This window comes from Macrobrachium nipponense, chromosome 44, assembly GCF_015104395.2.
Source record: "Macrobrachium nipponense isolate FS-2020 chromosome 44, ASM1510439v2, whole genome shotgun sequence".
NCBI lineage: Eukaryota > Metazoa > Arthropoda > Malacostraca > Decapoda > Palaemonidae > Macrobrachium > Macrobrachium nipponense.
The window spans coordinates 11,739,756-11,762,686 of NC_087221.1; the positions used below are offsets into that span (position 1 = coordinate 11,739,756).

Below are 22,931 nucleotides of genomic sequence, written 5' to 3' on the forward strand. Positions count from 1 at the left end.
TTCTTACATCATGTGCATTTGCATATGTTCCTCTTTCCATTGTTGTGTGTTTAACTTAAATTTGCCGACTTTAAAGTTTGCTTGGTCTGGGGAGCTGCATATGTTTTTTTGTTAGGCTAGGTCTTAAGGGTTAAAGGCTCCAGCGGCGCCGTTATCTGGAACCTTAACAGTCCTCAAGGCGCCGTAACTAGAGACCTATTTTTGTTGTAAGCGCCGTAACTAGACACATATTTTTTTTGTAAGCACCATAGTAACTTAATTACAGAGCCGTAACTTAATTACCATAACTAGATAATTATTCTTTATAAATACATGCATTTGAAAAAGCACCATAAGACAGGAACACCGTAAGTCAGTGCTACTGTAACTCGGTGACACCCTGTAGTATATGTGACGAATGTAAGAGAGCATGTAGGGGAAAACAAGATGAAAATACACTGAATAAAAAGAGATGGACGAAAAATCCACGATCATCAAGAACCAGGAATATACTGGGGAGAGAACAAAAAGAGAAAAAAAAAAGCACTGAAAGATTAACTACAAATATTAAGACAAGAATGCAGGTCCTACAATGAAAAATTAGCAGAGGAAATAGACAAATAGTTGAAAGTAGTAGACATTAATTACCCAGTGGAGAATCATAGAAAATATAAAACATAATCAGAACCTAGTGGATGATATTGAAAGCAAGGAAAGCAAAACTGTGGAAAGACCCAATGCAGCAGACATGAGCCTGATTAAAAATACAGTGGTCCCCCTGTATTCGCGGGGGATGTGTACCAGGCCCCCTGCGAATAGTAAAATCACAAATAGTTGGAGCCCCTATAAAAATGCTGAAAACGGCCTATTTTGTTAGTTAAAACTCAATAAAAACCCACTAAAAATGTTTATATGTACCTGGTTTTTTAAATAATTCTATCACAAAAAGTGCTTTATATGATGAAATTGAAAAAAAAAATTGTGGTTGTCTCCAAAAAAATACAGCGAATAGGCGAATTTCCCGCAAATTCCCTAGAGAGAAATCTGCAAATGCATGAGTCTGTGAACCCAGAGAACGGGAATACAGGGGGCCCACTGTATATCTAAACCCCCATAAAAGAGAAAATACCTTAAACTTAGCTCCTAACCAAAGTCAAAAGATCAGCAAAAGTAAAAGGAAGAGGTTACTGAAACCAGCTTAAATTGGGAAGAGCTTAAAAGTCAAAAACAAGAAACAAAAGCAACATGCATATTTTGTAATGCAGGAAAGCTGATGAAGGGTAATTCTTGCAAGTACCTGCATGTGAGGAAAAGCAACAGCTATACAAGAACTCGGTGCAGTCAAGACAGAAGGTAGTAAGGACGGACTGTATTTCAAAGGGCAATTAAAAAACAGCAAGTACTGTAGATATAGCCACAGATCAGATACCAGAATGGGACTACATAAGGAAGAGAAAGCCAAGAAATGAAACATACGTATGAAGTAGGGTAGGATTAACAGAGGTGGAAGTATTCCACTAAAATGAGACGAAAGGTTTACATATAAGTCGATGGGGCGAAATAGAAGAGTTAGTGGAGGTGAAGACAAGTATATGCGAAGGTTATACAATAATAGAGAACAGTATCCATTTAGCAATACATACAGGCTTCTGCTTCTGGCATTTCAGGATAAATCAGGAAAGAAATAGCTATGTGAGGAATATACATTAAATGAACGTGCAATGAAAATTGAAGTGGAGTTTTAACAACAAATATGGAGGAAGTGGTGAACAAGCTACAAATATTAGAATTAATGATTCTATGGGCACAATACCAAATCCTATACCATGGGGAGAAGTTGTAAGTAACCCCAAGGAACCAACATGATTAGGACAAATCTCCTGGGGGGAATGTAGGAAAAGTGGAAAGTAAGGCAGGCCTAAAGAGTAAAAGGGTATAAAGAGTCATTAGGAATTAAGGGATATACACTGTGGTATACAATGTACGGTGAATAAAGTCCAAATTAGAATCACTGAAAGAAATAATTGAAGAGATGAAACTAGTAATAATGTTTGAGAAACTCTCCTTCATGAAAACAAATACGTACGTGGACATAAATATTTACAAAGTGTTCCACAATACTACTGTAATAAAAACAGGGAAGGAGGAGGAGTTCTCAAGGCATTAAGAGTTCCTATGGGTCTGCATTAACAATGGAAAGAACAAGTTAAGATTAAGGGTTTTATATGACCTTCAAGCCAATTAGTGTAAAAACGAGCTACTGTCAAAATTTTACTCAACAGTTGAAGAGGGTATAAACAGAGCTGAGGACAACGAAGAAAAGGTTTTGATAATTGGGGACTTAACTACAAAATTGGCAAAGCTATCAGCAACGTGGAAGAAATGTCCATGGGGGAGAAGGCGCTATTGAATTTTAATAAAAAAAAAAATACATTAACCTTTTTAAAAAGCCCCAAAAAACCATTGGAACATGGACTAGAATTTACAACATACAAAGGTTTGTTATTGACTCTACATCTTGACAAAAGATGACGGTGTGCAAATAGTGAATAGAAAAATAAAAATTTACCCCATACAGGGTATCTGAGTTAGTTCACTCAGACCATTGTGCAGCGAGAGTAATATTAAACTGGAAAATAGTATGTGGGACAAGGAACAATAAAAACAAGTGATGGATATGAGAAAATTAAAAAGACGTAAAGACATACAAGCCTTACAGGACATATCAAATGAAAAGGGTCCAACACAAAGGAAGTAGACTTGATAGCAATTAGGATTCGACAGTGTCTTTAGAGTGTAAGAAAAAATGTGAAAGGGGAGAGAGTCAAGTTTACTAAGAAACTCAGTGAAGGCTAGAAGATGGTTAAAAAGGAGTGCAAAAGAAAAGAAGATATAAATGCAAGTGCAGGAAAAAATTGTAAATGGCGAAGCCTGGGACTAAGGAAAAACAATAGAGGAGACTCAAGATTTTAAATGATAATATGAATTATAAAGATTAATTTATCCTTGATAATCCTACAGATGAAATGGGAATAGGAGACAGATGAAATTAACCTCTTGTACTAAAAATGGATGTTAATAATGAAGAAATCTTACAGTTTAAAAAGTTCAAGACAAGGAATAAATTACAAGTTAATCAAGTGACAACTAACAACTTGACACTAAGTAATGCTGAAGAAAACATAAAAACAGACCCATTCGTTCAGCATACTAAAACTGAAAGGGATATCATAGCTAATAATATAAGCAAGGTATTTGAAGAAGTAGAGATGGAAATAAGAAAGAGGTTGAAGAAGTAGGGATGGAAATAAAAAAGGATGTGTTTGAAGTAGTAGGGATGGAAATAAAGATGAATAGAAAATAAGCAGATTCCCATGTGGAGGACTGGAAGGAAAGTCCACCATGCTGTAATTAACTACACACATTTAAGGTGGCCCTACGAATAAATAGTTTGGAGACAAGAGTGCTTTGATAATTGGGCCCAGAAAGATTGCATCAAAGAAACATGAAAAAATGATGGGGGGGGGGCGGGTGTTGCTTATATGGAAATGAATGAAAATGGCCAGGTAGTGATAAAATGTCCAGCAGGTGCAACAGAGACAAAATAATGTAAGACAAGGAACAATATAAGGGCCAAGGTTATGCAGCATAACAGGTAAAGCGAATAACATACGCAAAAAGAATGTAAAACTCGTCAGATATATAAATATAGTCATCTATATTTATCAAAGACATAACGTTCCCCACTAGCACAAAAGAAGGAACAGAAACTGCCATAGCCTAGAGCAGTTACAAAAATTTACATTTAATGCCGAGCCAAATAAGTCCGCATTGCTCATAAAAAAGATAAAAGAGCAAAAGAAACAGATCACTTGAGAAAAGAATTGAAAATGGTCCAATAAGTAGAGTAAAAGAATAAAAATATCTAAGGGAACGGGTCTACATAAATGGCGCAAAGGAAGTATATCTTATAAAGAGAAATAAAAAAAAAGTCGAGTACTGTACGTACATGCTAACGAAATATTGGGATGGTAAGACAGCAGGAGATAAGGCACTAAATGTGAAACAGCTGTAGTAAAAATGCTATTTGCCAACATGGAAACATGGAGTAACATCACTAAAAATTACTTGAATGAACTACAGAAATAGGATCCTATGGGGAATGCGTGCAACAATCCACAGCACACTATACATACTGGTAATTATATTGCAGCATCTGGCATATGGCTAAGGGCCTACACAATTAGAGTATAAAGGAGTTTTGCTGTTACATAATAAACTCTGATGAGAAGAGATGTTTAAGAGAGATAGTAGAGGAACAACTAAAAGCTTCCTATGGACAATGCTGGACAAAATGCATAGACTATAAACTACATACAGCAAATACAACATACAGATGGAAGGAATGAGAAAGTTATGACAAAAAACATTGAAAAATTAAACAAAGATGAAAATTAGGTAATGAAAAAATTTAAAAGACCTTGGAAGAGAATTAGAAATTAATGAAGCAGCCGTGGTTCATAGAAGGCTTCAATAAAAAAATATATGTACTAGAGAAATTGATGCAAAGGATTCCTGCATGATAATGAAGGCCAGACTGAATATGTTGGACTTGAAGGCTAACTTCAAGGGAAACCACAACTATGAATTCTGCCAAGTTTGGGAGGACAACACTGAACATCTATTCTCCTGTAAGAAATAAAAGAAAATAAGGGAGGGATCAGGACATAACCTTAGAGGCCCTTGAAGCTCCTAGCAGAAAATAAGACTTACCATGAGTGTTAAGAATTACATATGTTAACTTGGAAATTACTGGTCATTAAAGCCAAACAGGCAGCACTACCTGACTGTTAAGAATTATGTTAACCTGGAAAGTGCGGTGTTAAAGTTAAACACACAGCACTAACACAGCAAGAGTAAAGGCAGAGTAGAATCAAGTTAAGTCTAGTAAAATTTGTGAGTGAGAGTTACTTGTTAGTTGTCAGTATACATGAAGCATAGTAATATCACAACTTTTCGGGGTATTTAATTATAAAAGAAGTGAGTATGTTCAGAAAAGTGCAATGGTCTAGAAGTAAAATAAACATGAAGTTTTCATAATAAATCTAATATTGTAATAGTTACCTGAACACCTGAATTAGCCCTGGTCACTGACCAGCCCGAACTACATCCCTATTAATTTACCCACAAAACGGGTATTTTAACTGTCGGTGTTACCAATGCCATCCCCAATACTATGCACCCTTGGATGCAAAGAACAGCTCGAAGGCTCCGAAAGTGAAGAAGAACCAACCGATGCTTGACTAATAACCTCTTCCAAGAAACTAATTGCATTTTTGGAAATGGAATGAGATGGACACTTAGGGGAAACAAATAAGGTTCTCAGACAAGTAAAAGTTCCTCAGTACGTGACAAATAAACTTTGAGAGCTCAAACCGGACACAGCAGCATTTGAGATCTGTCACCTGCTATACAATCATCCAACGATGCTGCTGCAACTCTACTTATGACGACGACGACACGAAATTGGCCTTCGATGAGACATCTTGCTCTCTAAAAGACTGGTGCAGAGCACAAAAGCCACCCTCAACAGAACCCTCTTAAGAATGTCCGGATAGTGAGGCAGCAGATGATTTAAAAAGAAGTCCCTCCTCTTCTTGACAAAGAACGTTGTACAGCCAGCCGAAATGTTAGCATGGTATGCCAACCCCATCGAAACTGAAGTGATGAGGTTGACAACCAGTTCAGGATCAGAATGAGTATAACCACCATTTTTGAGAAAACCCCAACAACTCAGCCTCTGACTGGCTGTGAAAGGTGTCTTCCAAATACAAGCCTCACAAAATGTAACCCCTACCAAACAAATTGACGAAGGCACCCAAGAGAGAAGAGCCTCAACAGATTTGTTGAGTGGAACTCTGACACCGGCAGAAGGGTTACCTGCTACCCCATAGAACCCCTTCCAATTGGAAGCAAGGTTGAATCCTGTCTACCTGTCCCAATAAGTGATGCTAACCTAGAGTCCGTCTCCCCCAAAGCCTGCTCGATTCAGACAAACCAGACCAGCTTACTTGATGTTTAAGAGACTACAGATTTAGTTGAATACAATTTTTCAAACATTGCTTATTTGGTTGTGTAGGTTCCTCGGGAGCCTTGGACTGCAGCTATAGAGAATGGATGAAGTCCACCATTCGCTTATTCTCGCTTGCATTCCCTGGAGAAAAAACCACATCTGATACTGGCTCCTCTTCTTCAATGGAGCATTCTCTGTCAGACTGGTCCAACCGACCGGAACAAAAAAATGAGAAAGGTTGACACCCGCAAGAGCTGCACCCAATAACCAGAACTCGCTACACCTGGATGCGTGAGACCACCACCTGACATACCTGAGCCAACTGCATGCAGTTGCACAAACCCAGTACCAACTAAAGATGATGACAAAACTCCTGAGCCAGTCGCTTTCAACTGTGCAAATTCCGCACCATCTAGCAATGATGACATAACACCTGGGCTGATCACACTTGGGCAACCAAAGCCCACCCTAAGAGCAGAGAGGCTGCAACACCAGATACACCCAACATTGGCTGAACCAACACCAGTACTGGTATTCAGAGCTGAAGTCACATTGATTAAGGGAGGGGGAAGGAAGTACTCCCGGATAACCTGGAACCACAGCATAACCCACATCAAACACCTTAGAAGGATGAACAGAAATAGCCAGGGGAAAAATTGAGAAAGAAGCAGAAGAGGGAGAGAAAAAAGGAAGCCACCACTCTGCCCCAGTTATAGGGATAAAGAAATGAAAGGGAGTTGGGTTAAATGTAAGTAGAAATATTGTATTATATCTAATTTAGAAACATCTGTAATTTTTTTGCGGTTACTTTGTTTCTGAATAGGGATAATAGACATGAATTAAAATAAACATTTTGAAGTAACATAAAGCAAAGTTAAACTAAATAATGAGTAAAGAAAACAAGGAAATAAAGCTTTGCACCTCATAAACAGTGTAGTGTGCCCACAACTGTGTTTGTGAAGTGAGCGCTTAGGAACCAGGAACCAACCAGGAATTACACTCGGAGTAACCACTGGAGCACCTACTGCCGATGTTGGACCAGTGGAGAACATACCAACTGGTACAGTACTCAAAGGTGCATCAAAGGACAAGCTACGAATTGTGGAACCAATGGGAACTGAAGAAGGAAGATTACCAGCAACCCTAGTGAAAGGAGAGGCTGAGGACACAGCCGGTACTAATACACTCAACGATGGTAGCACCCGCAAAAACCGCGGAGGACACATTACGTCTCAAACCCAGTAAAGGATGAATATACGGAGTTGCGGCTGCCTGTGAAGCATTCAGACCAGCAGCCTGAGAACTACAGGACCTGTGGAAGGTGCTAAGAACACAGCCCCGCCAAAAGTACACCTTCCCTCAACCCTGAAGAGAGAGAGGGAGCTGCCGAAACCCCCACATTACAGGAGTAAATATGAAAATTCTTTGTTCAGCTGTGTTAATGGCAAAGAAACAGTATGAGAAAGAGACTCTGAAGCGACCTCTGAAGAATGACCCGATAAAGAAGATTGTGTAAAGACATTAGAAGAAGTTTTAGAAGAAATTGGGGGAAAGGAAACTCAGAAGCAGCAGAAGAGGCCATAGTTTTTGGAGAAAGAAACTAGACTGACTCTGTTGCCCCTTGATAATCTTGACAAACATCATTAGCAAACTCAGGAAAATTCTTCAAGACATGACTGTGAATACAGGCAGTATTCAAGTTACGGTAATTTCTTTTACAATAATTCGATTTTACGATGGGGTTAGCAATTAGTACCAGTACGACAATATTTGAAATATGTATTTCTATATTTCGCGCACAGTGGGCCCAGGCAGCAGCGTGCAATCAGGCAGCGAGAGAGGCCAAATTACAATCGTCTAACTTCTTTACCTCAATATCTTTATACCATCTTCTAAGTTAAAAAAGTTCAATAGAATGATGAAAGTATTGTCTTAACATTATAATCGTTGTATCAATGTGTACAGCCATGATCAACAGAACGAGAAACCACTTTGTTTTGCTAAGATTAAGACAACATAAAAAAAACTAGGGAGAAAGTTTATAACAAGGGAGGGAAGTGTCATTTGGAAAAAGGAATCAACAAAGATGAAAGCTAGTGAAACCATCTCAAGTTAATTAGTTCTGCACCTAACTCAAAAACCACAGTGTGCCCACAGCTGTTTGTGTAGTGAGTGCTCAGGAATCAGGAACCAGGATCTCCTTCCTAAAAAAAAGAGGAGGTAAGTGTGCTTTTGGGGTTGTTTCTCTTTTCTGTCTGCTGTTTTCTTCTTGAGACAAACACTATCTTACTAAAAAACCTGTCCAGTGATGTTTGTATTTGGATGTATTGTAAAATGTTCCTAAAATGGCATATAGCACTATCCTTCAGCAGGTTTATAACAGTTTGTTACAGCTTTGTCAGGGTAATCGTTTTGAAGGAAACTGCGATTCCTTCCATTTCTGAAATTCCTTATAGTAGTTTGTTACAGCTTTATTGGGGTGTAATAGTTTTCATGGAAACTGCAAATCCTTCCATTTTCCGACATTTCTTACACTAATGAACTAAGGACATCCTCCCTTCCCTCCTTCTCCTCTGAAGACATTGCCTCAGCTATTGTCTGTTGCTGCTCCCTCTAGGTCCTGCAGCTCTTCTGTGGTGAGTGCTTTGTGCTCCTCCACATCGTCACTGACCTCCAAGCCCATAGACTTGCCCAGGGATATGATATCCTCCACTACAGGTTGAGCTTTACTGGCACCTCCAGACTTCTGAGGGGCCATCATGAGCGCTTTAATATGAAAAAAACATACCAAATTCCTTGAATGTCCATTAACAAACTTGATTTTCCTTAGACAAAACGGACTTTAACTGAACTGTCCATTAAATGAGGCATTCTTCAACTGAGGTATGACTGCACATTAAATGGTACGAAAGTATGTGTGATTATGAATTGACCTTTTAAAAAATATTTCAAGGAAAAATCCAAGAGTGAAAAGCAAGCATATTTTTCTGCCAAGTTTTCTAAACTGTGCAGTCCATAATGCTGAAGTTTTCCTTTTACTGTCATGAAAAAGCTACAAATCACTAAAATATTCTTCATTTTCAATCAATCTAATACTTAAGTGACTTGCATTGTTTGTACACTGGTAGTTACCAGTTGATGATTCTTACATCCATTTGTAGTTTTCTGACTCCTAAGCTCTCTTAATTAGGCATGACAGAGAAGATGTAAAATATACAGCAAATCATTCACAGTTTTCCATTTAGCATTAAAGTGGAGGGTGTTTTCAGGAAGAATATACTTTAGAACAGAACACAGAATTTAGGCCAAAGGCCAAATGCTGGGACCTATAAAGTTATCCTAGATGGAACCTGATAGCAAAAAGGTTTGAAAATTATGGCAAGAGGAAAACTTTGCAGTTGCACAATGAATCAATTGTTAGGAGAAGGTGGAAAGTAAGATGGAAGAGAATATGAATGAAGGCACAGTAAAAGGAATGAAAGGCACCAAAGGGATATTGCAAAGAACTTTAAGTAATGCCTACATTGCACCACATGAGGTGCCCTGATAGTACTATTTAAGGTTCTTTGCAGCATCCCTTTGGCCTTAGCTGCGAAGAGACCTACAGTGCACAGATTGAGGTGCACTGATGGCATAACCCCCAAACAGGGAAAAGCTATGCTTTCAAGTTCTGTTGTAAATTAGGTAGAAAATGGGAGAATTAGAACTTTAATTTCAAAACTGTTTAGCACAGACTGTGTCAAGCACAGGTAAGGCAGATTACATCAATTGATAAATTTTACTTTATGACAAATGATTTGGAGAAACAAATGAACTGAGATGACTCAAAGACTTCCTATAGACCATCTGAAGAGGTAGCTTCGAAATTATTATATAAGAATATTGTAACTCAATTTACTCATAAATCAAATCAAATTTCCCAATCAAAATTAATGGAAATCCTATTAATCTGTTCCAGCCCCCCAAGAGAGATTTTTTTTTTACCAGACCGGGCAAACTTTGAGGTCAGCCAATTTGGGAAAAAAACACATCAATGGAAATAGGAAAATGTGTAAATACACATGGTGTAAGAAAAAATGTATAAAAAAACTCTCCTTACCTTCCATGGGAAGTTGAAAGTGACTATTTACAACCACTTTTTGGGACTCTTTTACAAGACAATTATAAGTTTTACCAAGTTATACACGTTTTTCTGATAATTTACTTTACTTTCTTTTGTAAAATTATAATTACTGTTCATAACAGATAAGAACTAAAATCAGTAACACATTTTGAGTATATTTGTTGTAAAACATTTACAAATTTACCGAGATTGAAGATGCAGTAACTTTTTGGGATTATTACACGTTTTTTCTAATATCTCTTGACAAAATTACAAATATGTAACTGACATAGTACAAACTATCATAAAAGATAAAAACAAAAAACAACAGCAACCAATGGGTATATTTATGAGCAAATAAATAAAAAGACGCTGTGGGTGAAAGAGATATACAACATGCCCTCTTGAAGTCAAGATCACAACTAACTCATGAGCCGCCTACAATCGTTGATCTGAGCCAGTCTAAAAGATGCAATTAGTGAATTTATGTGGCATAGAAGTAAGGGAACCTCTTTCCCGGCCGATTCCTTCAAAGCGATGGTAATACTAATGCTTACCATGAGTAAATCTTACCACTAAAAACCTGCTACGTATTGTTACTCATATGATGGTATCTGTCCATTAAGGGTTAACTGAGAAATGTGCTTGATAACAGATAATGTTTAAAAAATATAATAAAAGTGAATGTGAAAAAAAACAGGCTTTATTAAGTGTACTTTACCTAGAAGATCACATGAAGATGCTGGCAGAGGTGGAGTAGCAAGACAAGCATGCTAGTAAGTGTTTCAGTGGGTACAGAGGGTGGTGGTGATTGGTGGCAGGAGATTGGCGGAGGTGGTTTTATCACGTGATCTATCACTAACTTTAACTTCCTTGCTACACACTTAATGCTGCATTGCTAAATCAACTTACTCTATGTATGCTGCAGTATATCGTCAAACTTAATTGCTACATTTTATTCTTTTATTTTTAATCTTTTTCACTGAGTTTTTTCATGTGATCTACGCTAACTCAACTTTCATGCTACACACTTTTTGTTGCATTGATAAATTTAAGTTACTATATATGCTTCACTTTATTGCTAAACTAAACTGCTAATTTGTTAATTTTTAAAATTTTTGACCTTCACTGCTTTTGTCTTTTTTCCACACTTTCCTCACTTTCATGTGCAGGGCATTTCACTAAAAACCTGTCCAAGGTGGTTTGTTTCTACCTGCCTTTCACAATTTTTCAAAAATGAGCTAGGCAAGTGTCATAAAACAGCTCCAACACACTGCCTGTTGCAACTTTTTCAGGTCATTTGTTTTCAATTAACATTAAAATTTTCTCCCATATTCCCAACACTTCTTTAATCTCACTCATAGCAGCCTTTTCCGACACTTGCTCCTGCCCCTCCTTCAAAAACCTGCAAAGCCTCCTTACACTGCTGCTGATGTAGCCCCTTTACTTCCTTCATTTTCAGTTCCTTGTTGTGCTCTTTGATGAGGCCATCAACATCATCTTCATCCACTTCCAGGCCCATGGACTTCCCAAGGGACATATTATTCTCCACCACTACCATTTTAAGGTTTGAATCCGTTAAAGTCCCGTTCGGACACATCCTCAGGCAACAGCTTCTTCCATACTTGCAACATTCTGCCAGACTACGTTGATAATTTTGAGGCAGGTCATGATATGTAGTAATCCTTCCATAACTTTCAAAGGGTGAGGTTTGTGGCCTTGTAACTTCTAAGCAGCACTAGAACAGGTGCTGGGTAAAGAGCTTTTTTTGGAATTTGAAATCACCTCCTGGTTCATGGGCTGCAGGATATTGGTTGAATTAGCTGGAAGGAAGAGGACCTCGATAACCTTAAAGTCTTTGTAGATGATGTCGGTGAGGGTTGGCAGATGCGCGGGAGCGTTGTCAAGGTTAAGAAGGGCTTTCAAGGGTAATTGTTTGTGGTGAGGTATTCTCTATGGTAGACCAATGACCATGTTTACATACTGGACAAAGATATCCCTGGTGACCCAAGCCTTTGAGTTTGCCATCCACAAATCCTGCAGATTTTCTTCAGATATCTTCTAGGACTTAAAATGCTCTGGGGTTTTCAGTGTTTTGGCACTCGCATTAGCACACAGCACAAGGGTTAGCCTATCCTTCATAGTAATACCTCAAACTTACGTGAGGTTAGGTTCCAGAACTGCTTGCACAAGGTGAAATTTCGCGTAAGTTTGGTACAGTCACTAAAAATGCTAATTAATGCGTATTTATAGAGTTAAAACGCCAAATATGACCCAAATCATGCTCCTAAAGTATTAAGCGAACTTTTAAATGAAATTGAAGTTACTGTAATTTCATTTAAAAGTCAGTTTAATACATTTCCCTTAAAAAAGAAATAAATGGTTAATGTAATAACTAGTTACAGTTACTATTTCATACATATGTATACAGTTTCATGCGTATACTAATATTACCCATAATTCATGGTATGCCATTTTTTTTCCCCACACTGAGTAGTTTTCTTTGTGTCACTAAGTAAACTTCATAAGTCACAGTCATAACAAGTCACAATTCAATAAAATAAGTCATAATTTAATAGAATAAACATGTTTGTATGTATTATTGATTCCAGAGGGTAAAGGTAAAATACAATCAATTTAAAATCATGTACTAGTTTAAGGGCTAACAGAGAGAGGAATATGTACGTACATACTTTATGCACTGTATTGGACCTTAAATAAAAAAAAAATAAGTATGAGTACTCAATAGTGAGGAATGTTGATTGGAAGATAATGATGAAATAGCTGTGCAGTATGATGAAGATAACTGCACACCATACTTGAGGAGTTACAGCTCCTCAGAGTCCTCCTCTTCAGATAGAGGAAACTTCTACCAGGACTGCTACAGGTACTTCTTCCAGGGCTTTTTGCGTTGGTTTGGATTTTGGAGTGAAGAACAGTTATTTTGCTCTGCTGCTGTATTTCTCCATGGCTGGTTCATGGCATTTTTCATCTATTGAGCACATTTAAATTGTGGATCCCACTCTTCTATACGTATGGACTAACGCCTCATATTGTGCCCTTGTGATTATCCCAAGACGATCAATTGAAAGACCCTCATCATCTTCGTTCTTTTGCCTATTCTTTGTCCTCTTCACTTGCTGACTTGGTCTGCTCAAGCAAGTCGACTTATCATCGATCAGGGTGTCGGAGTGGGCATTGATGAGATTGTTGGCTTCTTTGGTGCAATCCATAAATCCTTCACCCACAAGCAATTTTGCCAGTTTCACAGCCTTGCAGACAGCCGCATTGTGCATCTCCCCAGGCAAGAAGCCCTTGTAGTTGTGGTCTGCATCTGGCCACAACTTTTTGCCAGCATGCATTCAGCATTTCTTTCTTCATATCCTGGAGGGCAGACTGAATTACTGAAAGGCACAATGCAATGGTGTGTCTTCCAATATTCTTTCAATGTGAAGTCTTCTACCATATCCATTGCATTCACCAGGTGTTGCAGAGCATTACATGTGTAAAGGACCTTGAATGCACGTATCATGAATTGGTCCATAGGTTGTATGATGATGGTGTTGGGAGGGAGGAATTCAATCTGCACACCATCATGTGATGTGACAGATCTGTGAGGTGCCCACTGGCATTGTTCATGATTAGCAACACTTTGATTTTAAATCAAGATCTAAGTCGGCAAGGTAAGTTTTCACTTCAGGGATGAAACATCAGTGGAACCAATCGGATGTTAAGACTTTGGTTATCCAAGCCTTAGGGTTATGCATCCAGTAGAAAGGCAAGGTATTCCTAGTTTTGTTTTTGAGGGCCCTGGAGTCTGCAGACTTATAAATCACGCCTGGTTTTAGCATGTGGCCAGCAGAATTCCCACATACCATAAGTGTGACTGTCCTTTTGGGCCTTAAATCTAGGAGCTTTGGCCTCTTCCTTCATCTGTCTCATCCTATGACACCAGACACCTTTCTCCAGTTGTTCCAACCACACTGAATCCAGTTGTTAATTTCCTCTTCCATGTTCCCCTCATTGTCAATCACTGAGCCAAGGTACTTGAATTTAGGGACCCTTTTGACGTTTCCTCCGCCTAATTTGATTGCGGTTTGCTGCTTGCCATCCAATTTGGTTGTCATATATTCTGTCTTTTTCCTACTTATCCTTAAACCTCTACTCTCCAAGGTATATTTCCATCTTTCAAGCTTACCCTCCAGTTCTTTCCTGTTATCGGCTCCCAAGAGTGTCATCTGCATAGAGCAGACACCATGGTGGCTCCTCCCTGACATCCTCCGTCAATACATCCAAGACAATATTAAACAGAAGTGGGCTCAGAGCGGATTCCTGATGTAGCCCGACTCCAACTTGGAAATTTTCTGTTCTTCCAACTGTAGATCTGATGCTGGTCTACATATGCAAGGTCTTTTGCTTCTCTCTGTACTTTTCCATAATTTGTCTCATTGTGAAAATACCATCCACAGTACTGATACCCTTCATGAATCATAGTTGCTGTCTACCGATGAAAACTTGTTGCAGCAATCTTTCATCCATCATTCTTTCAAATACTTTTAGTGTATGTGACAAGAGCTTGATTCCTCGGTAATCTTCATACATTGAATGTCCCCTTTCTCTTTGAATATTTGGATTAATAAACTTTCTCTCCTTATTTTGGGTATAGTCTCACTATCCATAACATTTTTCATTAGCTGCCACAATATGTCAATTCCTTCCTCATCAAGAGCCTTCCAGGCTTCTGCTGCTTTACTATTTTTCATCTTTCCCAGTGCCACTCTCACCTCAGCCTTTGTTATTTCTGTGATTGGTCCATAATTTGTGTCCATCTCCTCTTAGAAATCTTTCATTTTCTTCATTCAATAAGGCCTCAAAATATTCATCCCATCTTATTATGTCTCTCTCATTCCTCAGTACATTTCCATCCTTATCCTTTTTTGTGTTATATCCTTGGTACTCTTATTTCTCATTTGTGCTAGTTAAGAGATCTTTCCTTGCCCTTTCTTGGTATCTAGCTCTTTGTAAAGCTATCCTTAGCAATTGCTAGTTTTTTTTGCTAATTTATTTGCTTCCTTATGGGCTATCCAGTCCTCTTCCATTTGGGTCCCCTCCCACCTTTTCTTTGCTTCTCTCATTTGCTTTGTTGCACCCTTCACTTCTTCATTGAACCACCACGTTTCCTTATTTTCGAACATCTTTCCACTACTCTCACCCAATATTTCTCTAGCAGCTCTCAGTATTATTTCCATCGTTCTGTTCCACCATTTATCAACATCTTCAATTTCATGTGTTATTTCTTCTAAAACTTTTGCTTTAAACTGCCTACATAATTCACTGTTTCAGCTTAAACCATTTAATCCTTTTTGGCCCGTGCATTTTTTTTCTTTCTTATTTGTTCAATTTCCATAACCAAGTCCATCACTATCAAACGATGTTGCACACTCACATGGCCTCCTGGTATGACCTTACAATCTTTTACCTCACGTAAATCTTTCCTCTTGTACACCAAGTAATCTATCTGGCTGGACCTTCCGCCACTTTAGTATGTGACTAGAAGTTCTTGCCGCTGTGGAGACAGCAAAATCAACAATTCTCTCACCCTCTGCATTTCTTTTATCATAGCCATACCCACCACGTATATGGCTGATCACATGGTTATTCTGGCCTACATGCCCATTCAGATCTCCACCGACAATGCATCTTTCATCTGCTGGCACTTTTTCCATTTCCTCCTCCAATTCTGACCAAAAAGTGATCTTTCTCTTCATCTGAGCATCCTATCTAGGGTGCATATGCACTAAAAAATGTTAACAGCGCAATTTTTAACCATCAGCCTGATCCAGTTAATCCTATCATTTCTTCTATTTACTTCAAAGATTTCTTTTTCATTTCACTTGAGAGAATTATTCCAACCCCATTCCTGCCTTCTTTATTAGCTCTGCTATAGATTAGCTTATACTCCTCCCCCAGGACCCTCGCTTTGTTACCTTTCCATTTTGTCTCCTGTACACAGAGAATATTTACCAGTCTTGTTTTCATAAGATCAGCTATTACCCGCCATTTTCCTGTCATTGTACCGACATTTAATGTTCCTACTCTTAGTCCTCGAGCTTGCTTCATCAGCCGCACTCATTCATGACGTGGTAGCCCTTGCATGTCCACAGCGTTAGAGCGATGTATCTGTGGGTCACTTCCAGGTGACAGCCTAGCCCTATTCACATCCCTTGTAAGACTCATTTCATTAAAGTTTTGGCAGGAGATTTTACAGACGGATGCCCTTCCTGACTCCAACCCTCCCGGCTAGGTTACAGCCTTCACAACTAATTTCCATAAATCACAAAAAATGCAAAACATACTATCAAGCAAAACCATTAGAGGCTGTGTACCACAAATATTAATGTCTTGCCCAATTTTCATTCTACAACTTATTACTACATAATAGGAATGTACGTGAATAGAGTTAACAGCTTCTGCAAGGTAACCACCAAAGGATGCTTCCTCATACTTGGTCAACTACCATTACTAAGACTGATGTTCCTCAAAAGCCAATTGTTTGTTGTATTGGTAATACTTCCCTATGTATTACCCCGTTGTATATGATGCGAAGTTTTCCAAGCTTAAATAATTGTCACGTGAAATGAGAACATTATTAGTTAAAACCAATTGTCTGTAAAAACAAAGGGTCGATACAATTTGTTATTGCTTATGTCCAATCTTCAGGAATTGGAAAAGGATACCCAATGCTTTAAATACTATATGTCTCTTGTGGAGTCGTCAACAAGCTTACCAGCATATTTCTGATAAAAGTATTGCCCCATTTCCAGACATTTTATACCTGCATTCCTTGCTGTTCTCCTGTACAAAAACTACAATATTCTATTTTAGTTCCTATATTAGGTGTAAGAACAGCTTATGAACTGAAGAATGTACTTCGTTTGCCAAACTTAAGATTTGATAAAGATTTACATTTTGTGAGGTTCAAATCAAAACAAGTGATTACAGCAGCTCATGTACACCATGCAAAAATTTACCAATGTTCAGACTCAAACATTTTTTAATGATTTTTCAATAGCCTTCTAAGAATTTTTTTATGCTCCTCAGGTAACACAACTGTCAGAAGAGAAAGACCTAGAAAAGTATCTCCTTCAGAGTTGTCATCCCCCTGTCCTGGAGGTGCATCAGGCAGTATCCCATTGTCTATTGGGAGTATCACTCCTGCCCTTTCAAGAAGAGGCAAGACAGCAGTTTCTCACCATAACCTTAGAAGCCTCTACAGGGATGAGAACAGATCTGATGAAGCCGTTTAATAGACAACACTTTTTATTAATTTACTGCACATCGTGTGTCAAAAGTACAAGGGACATTTTGAAGTACTGTAGTTCTCCTTCATGGTTCTAAATTTCTTCCACAAGTACCTTTTGTGGTACTACAGCAGGCTGGATCTGGTTAAAATATAATATATTGCATTATTACAATATTATGGTTTCTTGCTTCCATATATTTATTGACCAGTCGTGTCACTGTTTTAATTTACAAGTCTATCATCTTGACATGCAACCTGTAATTTTTTAATATAAGTATAAATTTCTTTAACATTTTGAATACCAATAAAAAGTCCTGTTCATAATAGTTTTAAGTAATTTTTAATTGTACAGCATATTTTTAAATTGCACATTTTCCATACAGTATTACAGAAGTAGAGTTAAGGCAAATAAAATCATAGTTTATTATGAAAGCCATAACAGTCTCATCATGGCATTTTTTATGCAGTATATAAAGACAATTTTGTGCTTTATTTCCCTTCACTGCATGAAGAACAAAAGAAATGAACTCTAAAAATATGGAAGGTAAAACACTTAGGCATACAATTTGCAAATATGAAACACTTTAGGATTTCAGGTTACTATAGATAATTATTGCTCGATTTAAGGATCGAGCTTTCTCTACAGATTTATTTTCCTCATAGTATATAATGATAAATAGTCAGTATTGAGATGATGAGTTGTCTAAATGCTGTAACAACTCATCATTACTTGCAGCAACTAATGAAAACAATCCCCGCACTGCAGTGAAACTTTTTCTGGTTTCCATGGAACAGGATTAAATAAAAAAAATATGTAGTATAGACTAAGACTTGATAACCAAAAAATTAAACTGGAACTTCCAAGGTTGTCGGTCTTTAGTATAAAATAAAACTATCAGCCAGTTAACTACCCCTTTCTGGATGATCCTGTCTACAAGGCAAGACATTTTTTTTAATTCAAGTCTTATCTTCTGCCACACTGTTCCATCAGTGGGCAAGAACAAGTTGCTACATCATCTCCAAGTTGTCACAACAATTAATTTACTCCAATTCCTTATAGCAAGCAGTCAAAGTGCCTTTTAATGACCTGGAACTAAAAATTATTTACTCTTCAGTCGGGAAGTACAGTACATATATAGTGGCCCTTCAGACTGCCTAAACCAATTTTAGTAGCTTTAGTAACTTTCCTAATCTCATAACATACTGTACTTGAATATTATCTTGTGTTACTCAGTGTGAGAAATTAATATGGATTATGGTATTGTTACCTTCATACTTCCTGTTCTCATGATGCCAGAAAGGCAACTTCAACAAATTAAATGACTATGAGATTGGGAATATACTGTGCTTGAACAGTACATATAGAGCCTCTGAAGCATTATCTTCAACAGATTGTTCATACTCTTGTGCTTTTTATAAAGTAATTTTACTAAGATTCACATTTAGGCCTATATAAATATATCAATCCAGTCATCTTAAGAATATGAGTTATCAAAACGTCATTAATTTAGGTAATAGGATACGATTTTACACTGAATTTTTATACTCCATTTCTACTTTGATATGCTGGGTGCTTCATTATGGTCAATGAAATAACTGATGAAGTGAGATTGACAGCTTGCAGGCTTACAGATTTGGAGGTACATAGCAATGATGTAGAAAGAAAAATAAGTTGGTCATGTGCTACTTTCAGTTACAAACTAATTAATCTTTTTCCTTTTAGGAACCCAGATTGGGTTCCAAGTGGTGCTTTGATTGTTTTCAAGTTAACTACAGCAATTAATGTACAGAGAAGAAATTTCTTAATTGTTTTGAAAAAAGTATCATAATAGCAACTTTTTCATACTGAAGTCACATTTGTATATAATTCTGACAATAGTTTTATGTTTCCTGCTTATCCTATTTAAATGATTTACCTAGAAGTGTTCACAATGCGATAGCATTCTAATATAAAAAGTTTAAGAGAAAGAAAAAATATGAGAATTCATTCATTTTAGTTTTTCTGAAAAAATATAAATGTAGGTTGGTTAACATTGCTATTGGGGCTTGAGTCTCGAAGAAAGTATATTTTTGGCACAGTACACCAATCAGCTAATTAAGGGGAGTCATTTGTATATAACAATCATCTCTGAAGTACAGATTCTACACATACCAAAAAAAAAATAACTAAATAAAAGGACAGCTAAAATTACCATGTAGGGATTTCTACCTTCAGTTTACCTGTGATTAACACCCAAGCAACAAAACAATCTCCTTCCTTTAACTTTAAAAGATCTCTCTGACAGTGCAGTCTGAAATTTACAAGGGAATACAGATATCAACTCTACTTTCCTTTAGCTGTGATATTCACAGTAGTCCCTATTAGCAGGAAAGTAATAAAGAATTCTTAAGCTTTTACGAAAAGGCCATAACCTTCACAGTTTATCCTTGGAAAAGATGTAACTTTATACAGTAGTTTCTATATCCATCTCCAGACACATGGAATGTGCTCAGGGAAAAAAATGACAAATTCATTTTATGCAGGAGGCAACATGACTGTTACAAAATGGCTTTTGAAAGATTCAACAAAATCTTCCAGCTGAGTCAAACTTTACTTATTATCATCATCAACATCATGAGAGTGTTACAGTGTGAGTGAAGGAACAGGACTACCCAGTAAGTTTCTCAATCCAAGCCAAACACTACCATAAAATAGGAACTTACAACTCAACAACAAAGTGTCTAGATGCCTTGAAATGCTGCTTGCCTCAGAGTAAAGTATAATGTCACAGGAATTCCCATTGCCAAAAATACAGTCAACCCCTGGATTTGCAAGGGATAGGGACCACAACCCCTGCGAATAGCTAAAATCTGCGAATAATTAACACTACGTACTCTATAAATGCTTATCAACTGCCTATTTTGAGTTCTAGCAAAAAAAAATCTCATACCCGACTTTCAATAATTTTATCATGAAAAATGTACTTAGTCATGAAAATATGAAAATACAGTAATTAGAGAATATCTCTCTACAAAATATTCTGCTATTAGGCGAATTTTCTGCAAATACTAATGTGGATATATGTTCCACAGAAAAATTGGCAAATAGGCAGGGGTCAACTGTAGTCACAAATTAAACCAAGCACGATATAAGCAAGAAATTAACGAAACTTCATGGATAATACAACACATAAATTGATTAATTACACTAGCTTTACCAAATGTTCAGTATTATCAATTAATACTATACTCATTAGCTAAGCTAAAATTCAAGCCAGACCATTATTGAGGTAATGATGAAAATTAAGATTCTTGGTAAACAAACTGTGATTATGAAAACTGGGGCAAAATAGTTTGCCAAAGAGAAATATAAAGGACAAAGACAACATGCAACTTGTGGTGAAAAAGTATGGTTTCATCTCCTGAGTTACTAGCTCTGAGATATCCAAGTGAGGTAGTATTGTACATGTATTGCCTAGTTGCATTGACAAATTTCCTGACTGGACAGTTTTAAGTCATTTTTTTTCACTATGGTACAGTATAATTTTCATAAGAGAATCTCATCTTCAGATCTCTACACTTTGATTTATGTATGTGCTTCCTCTAAGGGAGAGTCAATTGGGTCATGTCAAAAATGCTAGAAATGTAAATAGTGATGAACTTTTTTATATTCCGTACATATACTAGTCATTAACGAGAATTCAAATGACTAGATATAGGAACCTGGTCAAGACAATGAAACAGTTTGTGCAATTGACAAACTTAGACAGTATATAAAAATAGAACTTAGCTACATCAGGGAACAAATTAATGACCTTGCTATTCATAAAACTTAGCAAAATTATATTAGTCATCTTCCATAAGAGTCTAATTTATATATTTCATGTGGTTTTCAAATCTCATTGGAATGTTCCTTCAGTTTTGCATTTGAGAGATCACAGTACAGCATTGCATGTAGGCTACCATTACCATTACTTTTATATGTGGTTTACTTTATACCCTATATTGACAGTTAAACTCTAGATAGTTTTTAAACATTACAAAGTTGAAAAATGTCCTCTAGTTCACATCACACAAGAAGATGGACAGTAATGCAAGTAACATTTCCTCCCATTACACGATGTTTAGCACTCCGATGAACAAAATTTTGTGACAATCATTTTGCACTCACAAAGGCTATAGCAGTGTGAGGCACTGACAAGTGTTATCTTATAATGCAGAAGTTGCTCTTGACACAAACAAAATGAAGCTATAGTTGCATGTTTTAATAATGGAACTACAATAAATATTCGGATACAACAAAATTAGTAAGATATTCAGATACTTGTTAAATAGCGTAAAGTCTAAGCAAGAAAGGTTAATCCGAGTCTACTAAAACTTTAAATTTACACAAAAGGTAAAGAAAATTAAAACTGGGAGTCAAACATTTAACAACTCGATAAAATTGGCATGAAAAACTTCAAATCATAGTATACATAGTTCCAAGAATTTTTTTACTTCTTAAACTAATCACTAATATTGAAGTTTAAAAGTCCTTTGCAAACATATGTGCAGTATGTATGTAGTTATGGAATCAGACTGACTCAAATCTAGTCATTTATTGCCTTGGCAAATCACATCAAATGCTTCACTTTTGGGACTAATGATGGCCCTTATTTGCAAAACCTAGTTTTCCGAATCCCTTTTCTTTTGTCAGACACTGCAAGAGCATTTACACATCTTTGTTGACATTTACTTGTGCTAACTTTTGGGTCTACTTAAAAGCCTGTGTTAACTTTCCGTCCCCTTTGAATAATCTGTTAACAACACATTTCAGGATCACACTGGTGCATCACTTTGGGATTGTCATTGTCCTTTTTCTTTTTGATCACCTGGGATTTCAAATACAGTTTGTGTCAGGGAAACATTTTACCCTCCACAACGTTTATGCATTAGATTTTATATTCTCATCATTCTATGCCCCGTCCTAATCTCTAATTCAACAAGGATAATTCCTGTCTACTATCCCCACATTCCAACTTTATGCTACCAAACAGAACTACTGGTATAACTTCCCATAACTATCCTATAGTGAGCTAATTCACTGCAATAAAGGAAGAAAGGTCTCGAGAGACCGAAGTGGCCCTATTTTCTTGTATGAAAAAACATCTCTCAAGAACAAATCACAGAATTCTGGAAATACATTTATACTGAATTTGATGTTGCATGGCGTGTACAACTGATCTAATCTGCAGCTGTCATTAAACTTAATAATTTTTACAGTAACCGAGAATACAATTTCACAAAAACACAATGTGTGGTTCACCAACAGTCCATAGTCATTTTCTGATGTAAAGTTCGTCATGTCAATTCTACAGACACTGGATGTTGATCTATATGTATGCTGAGGTTTGGGATATTCATGCTAAAAATACACCTTTCTTTGGGTTTCAAGTCCCATATACTATGTACTTTATGTGTACAATAAATTCATTATACATATATATTCTTTTAAG

At 37.0% G+C, this 22,931-nt stretch overlaps 1 protein-coding gene across 4 annotated transcripts in view; it reads left to right on the forward strand.

Annotated features, from left to right (window-relative positions):
- The window catches only part of LOC135204025 (adenylate cyclase type 8-like), a 973,771-nt gene that overhangs the window by 949,891 nt on the left and 949 nt on the right, over window positions 1-22,931 (forward strand). For 3 of the 4 annotated variants that reach the window (XM_064233960.1, XM_064233961.1, XM_064233964.1), the window contains one exon: window positions 17,256-22,931. This exon is cut by the window's right edge and continues 949 nt beyond it. In XM_064233960.1, the coding sequence (XP_064090030.1) occupies window positions 17,256-17,461 (206 nt within the window). In that variant the 3' untranslated portion in view covers window positions 17,462-22,931. The remainder of the gene's footprint in view (window positions 1-17,255) is intronic. The other variant, XM_064233962.1, reaches the window with a different exon arrangement.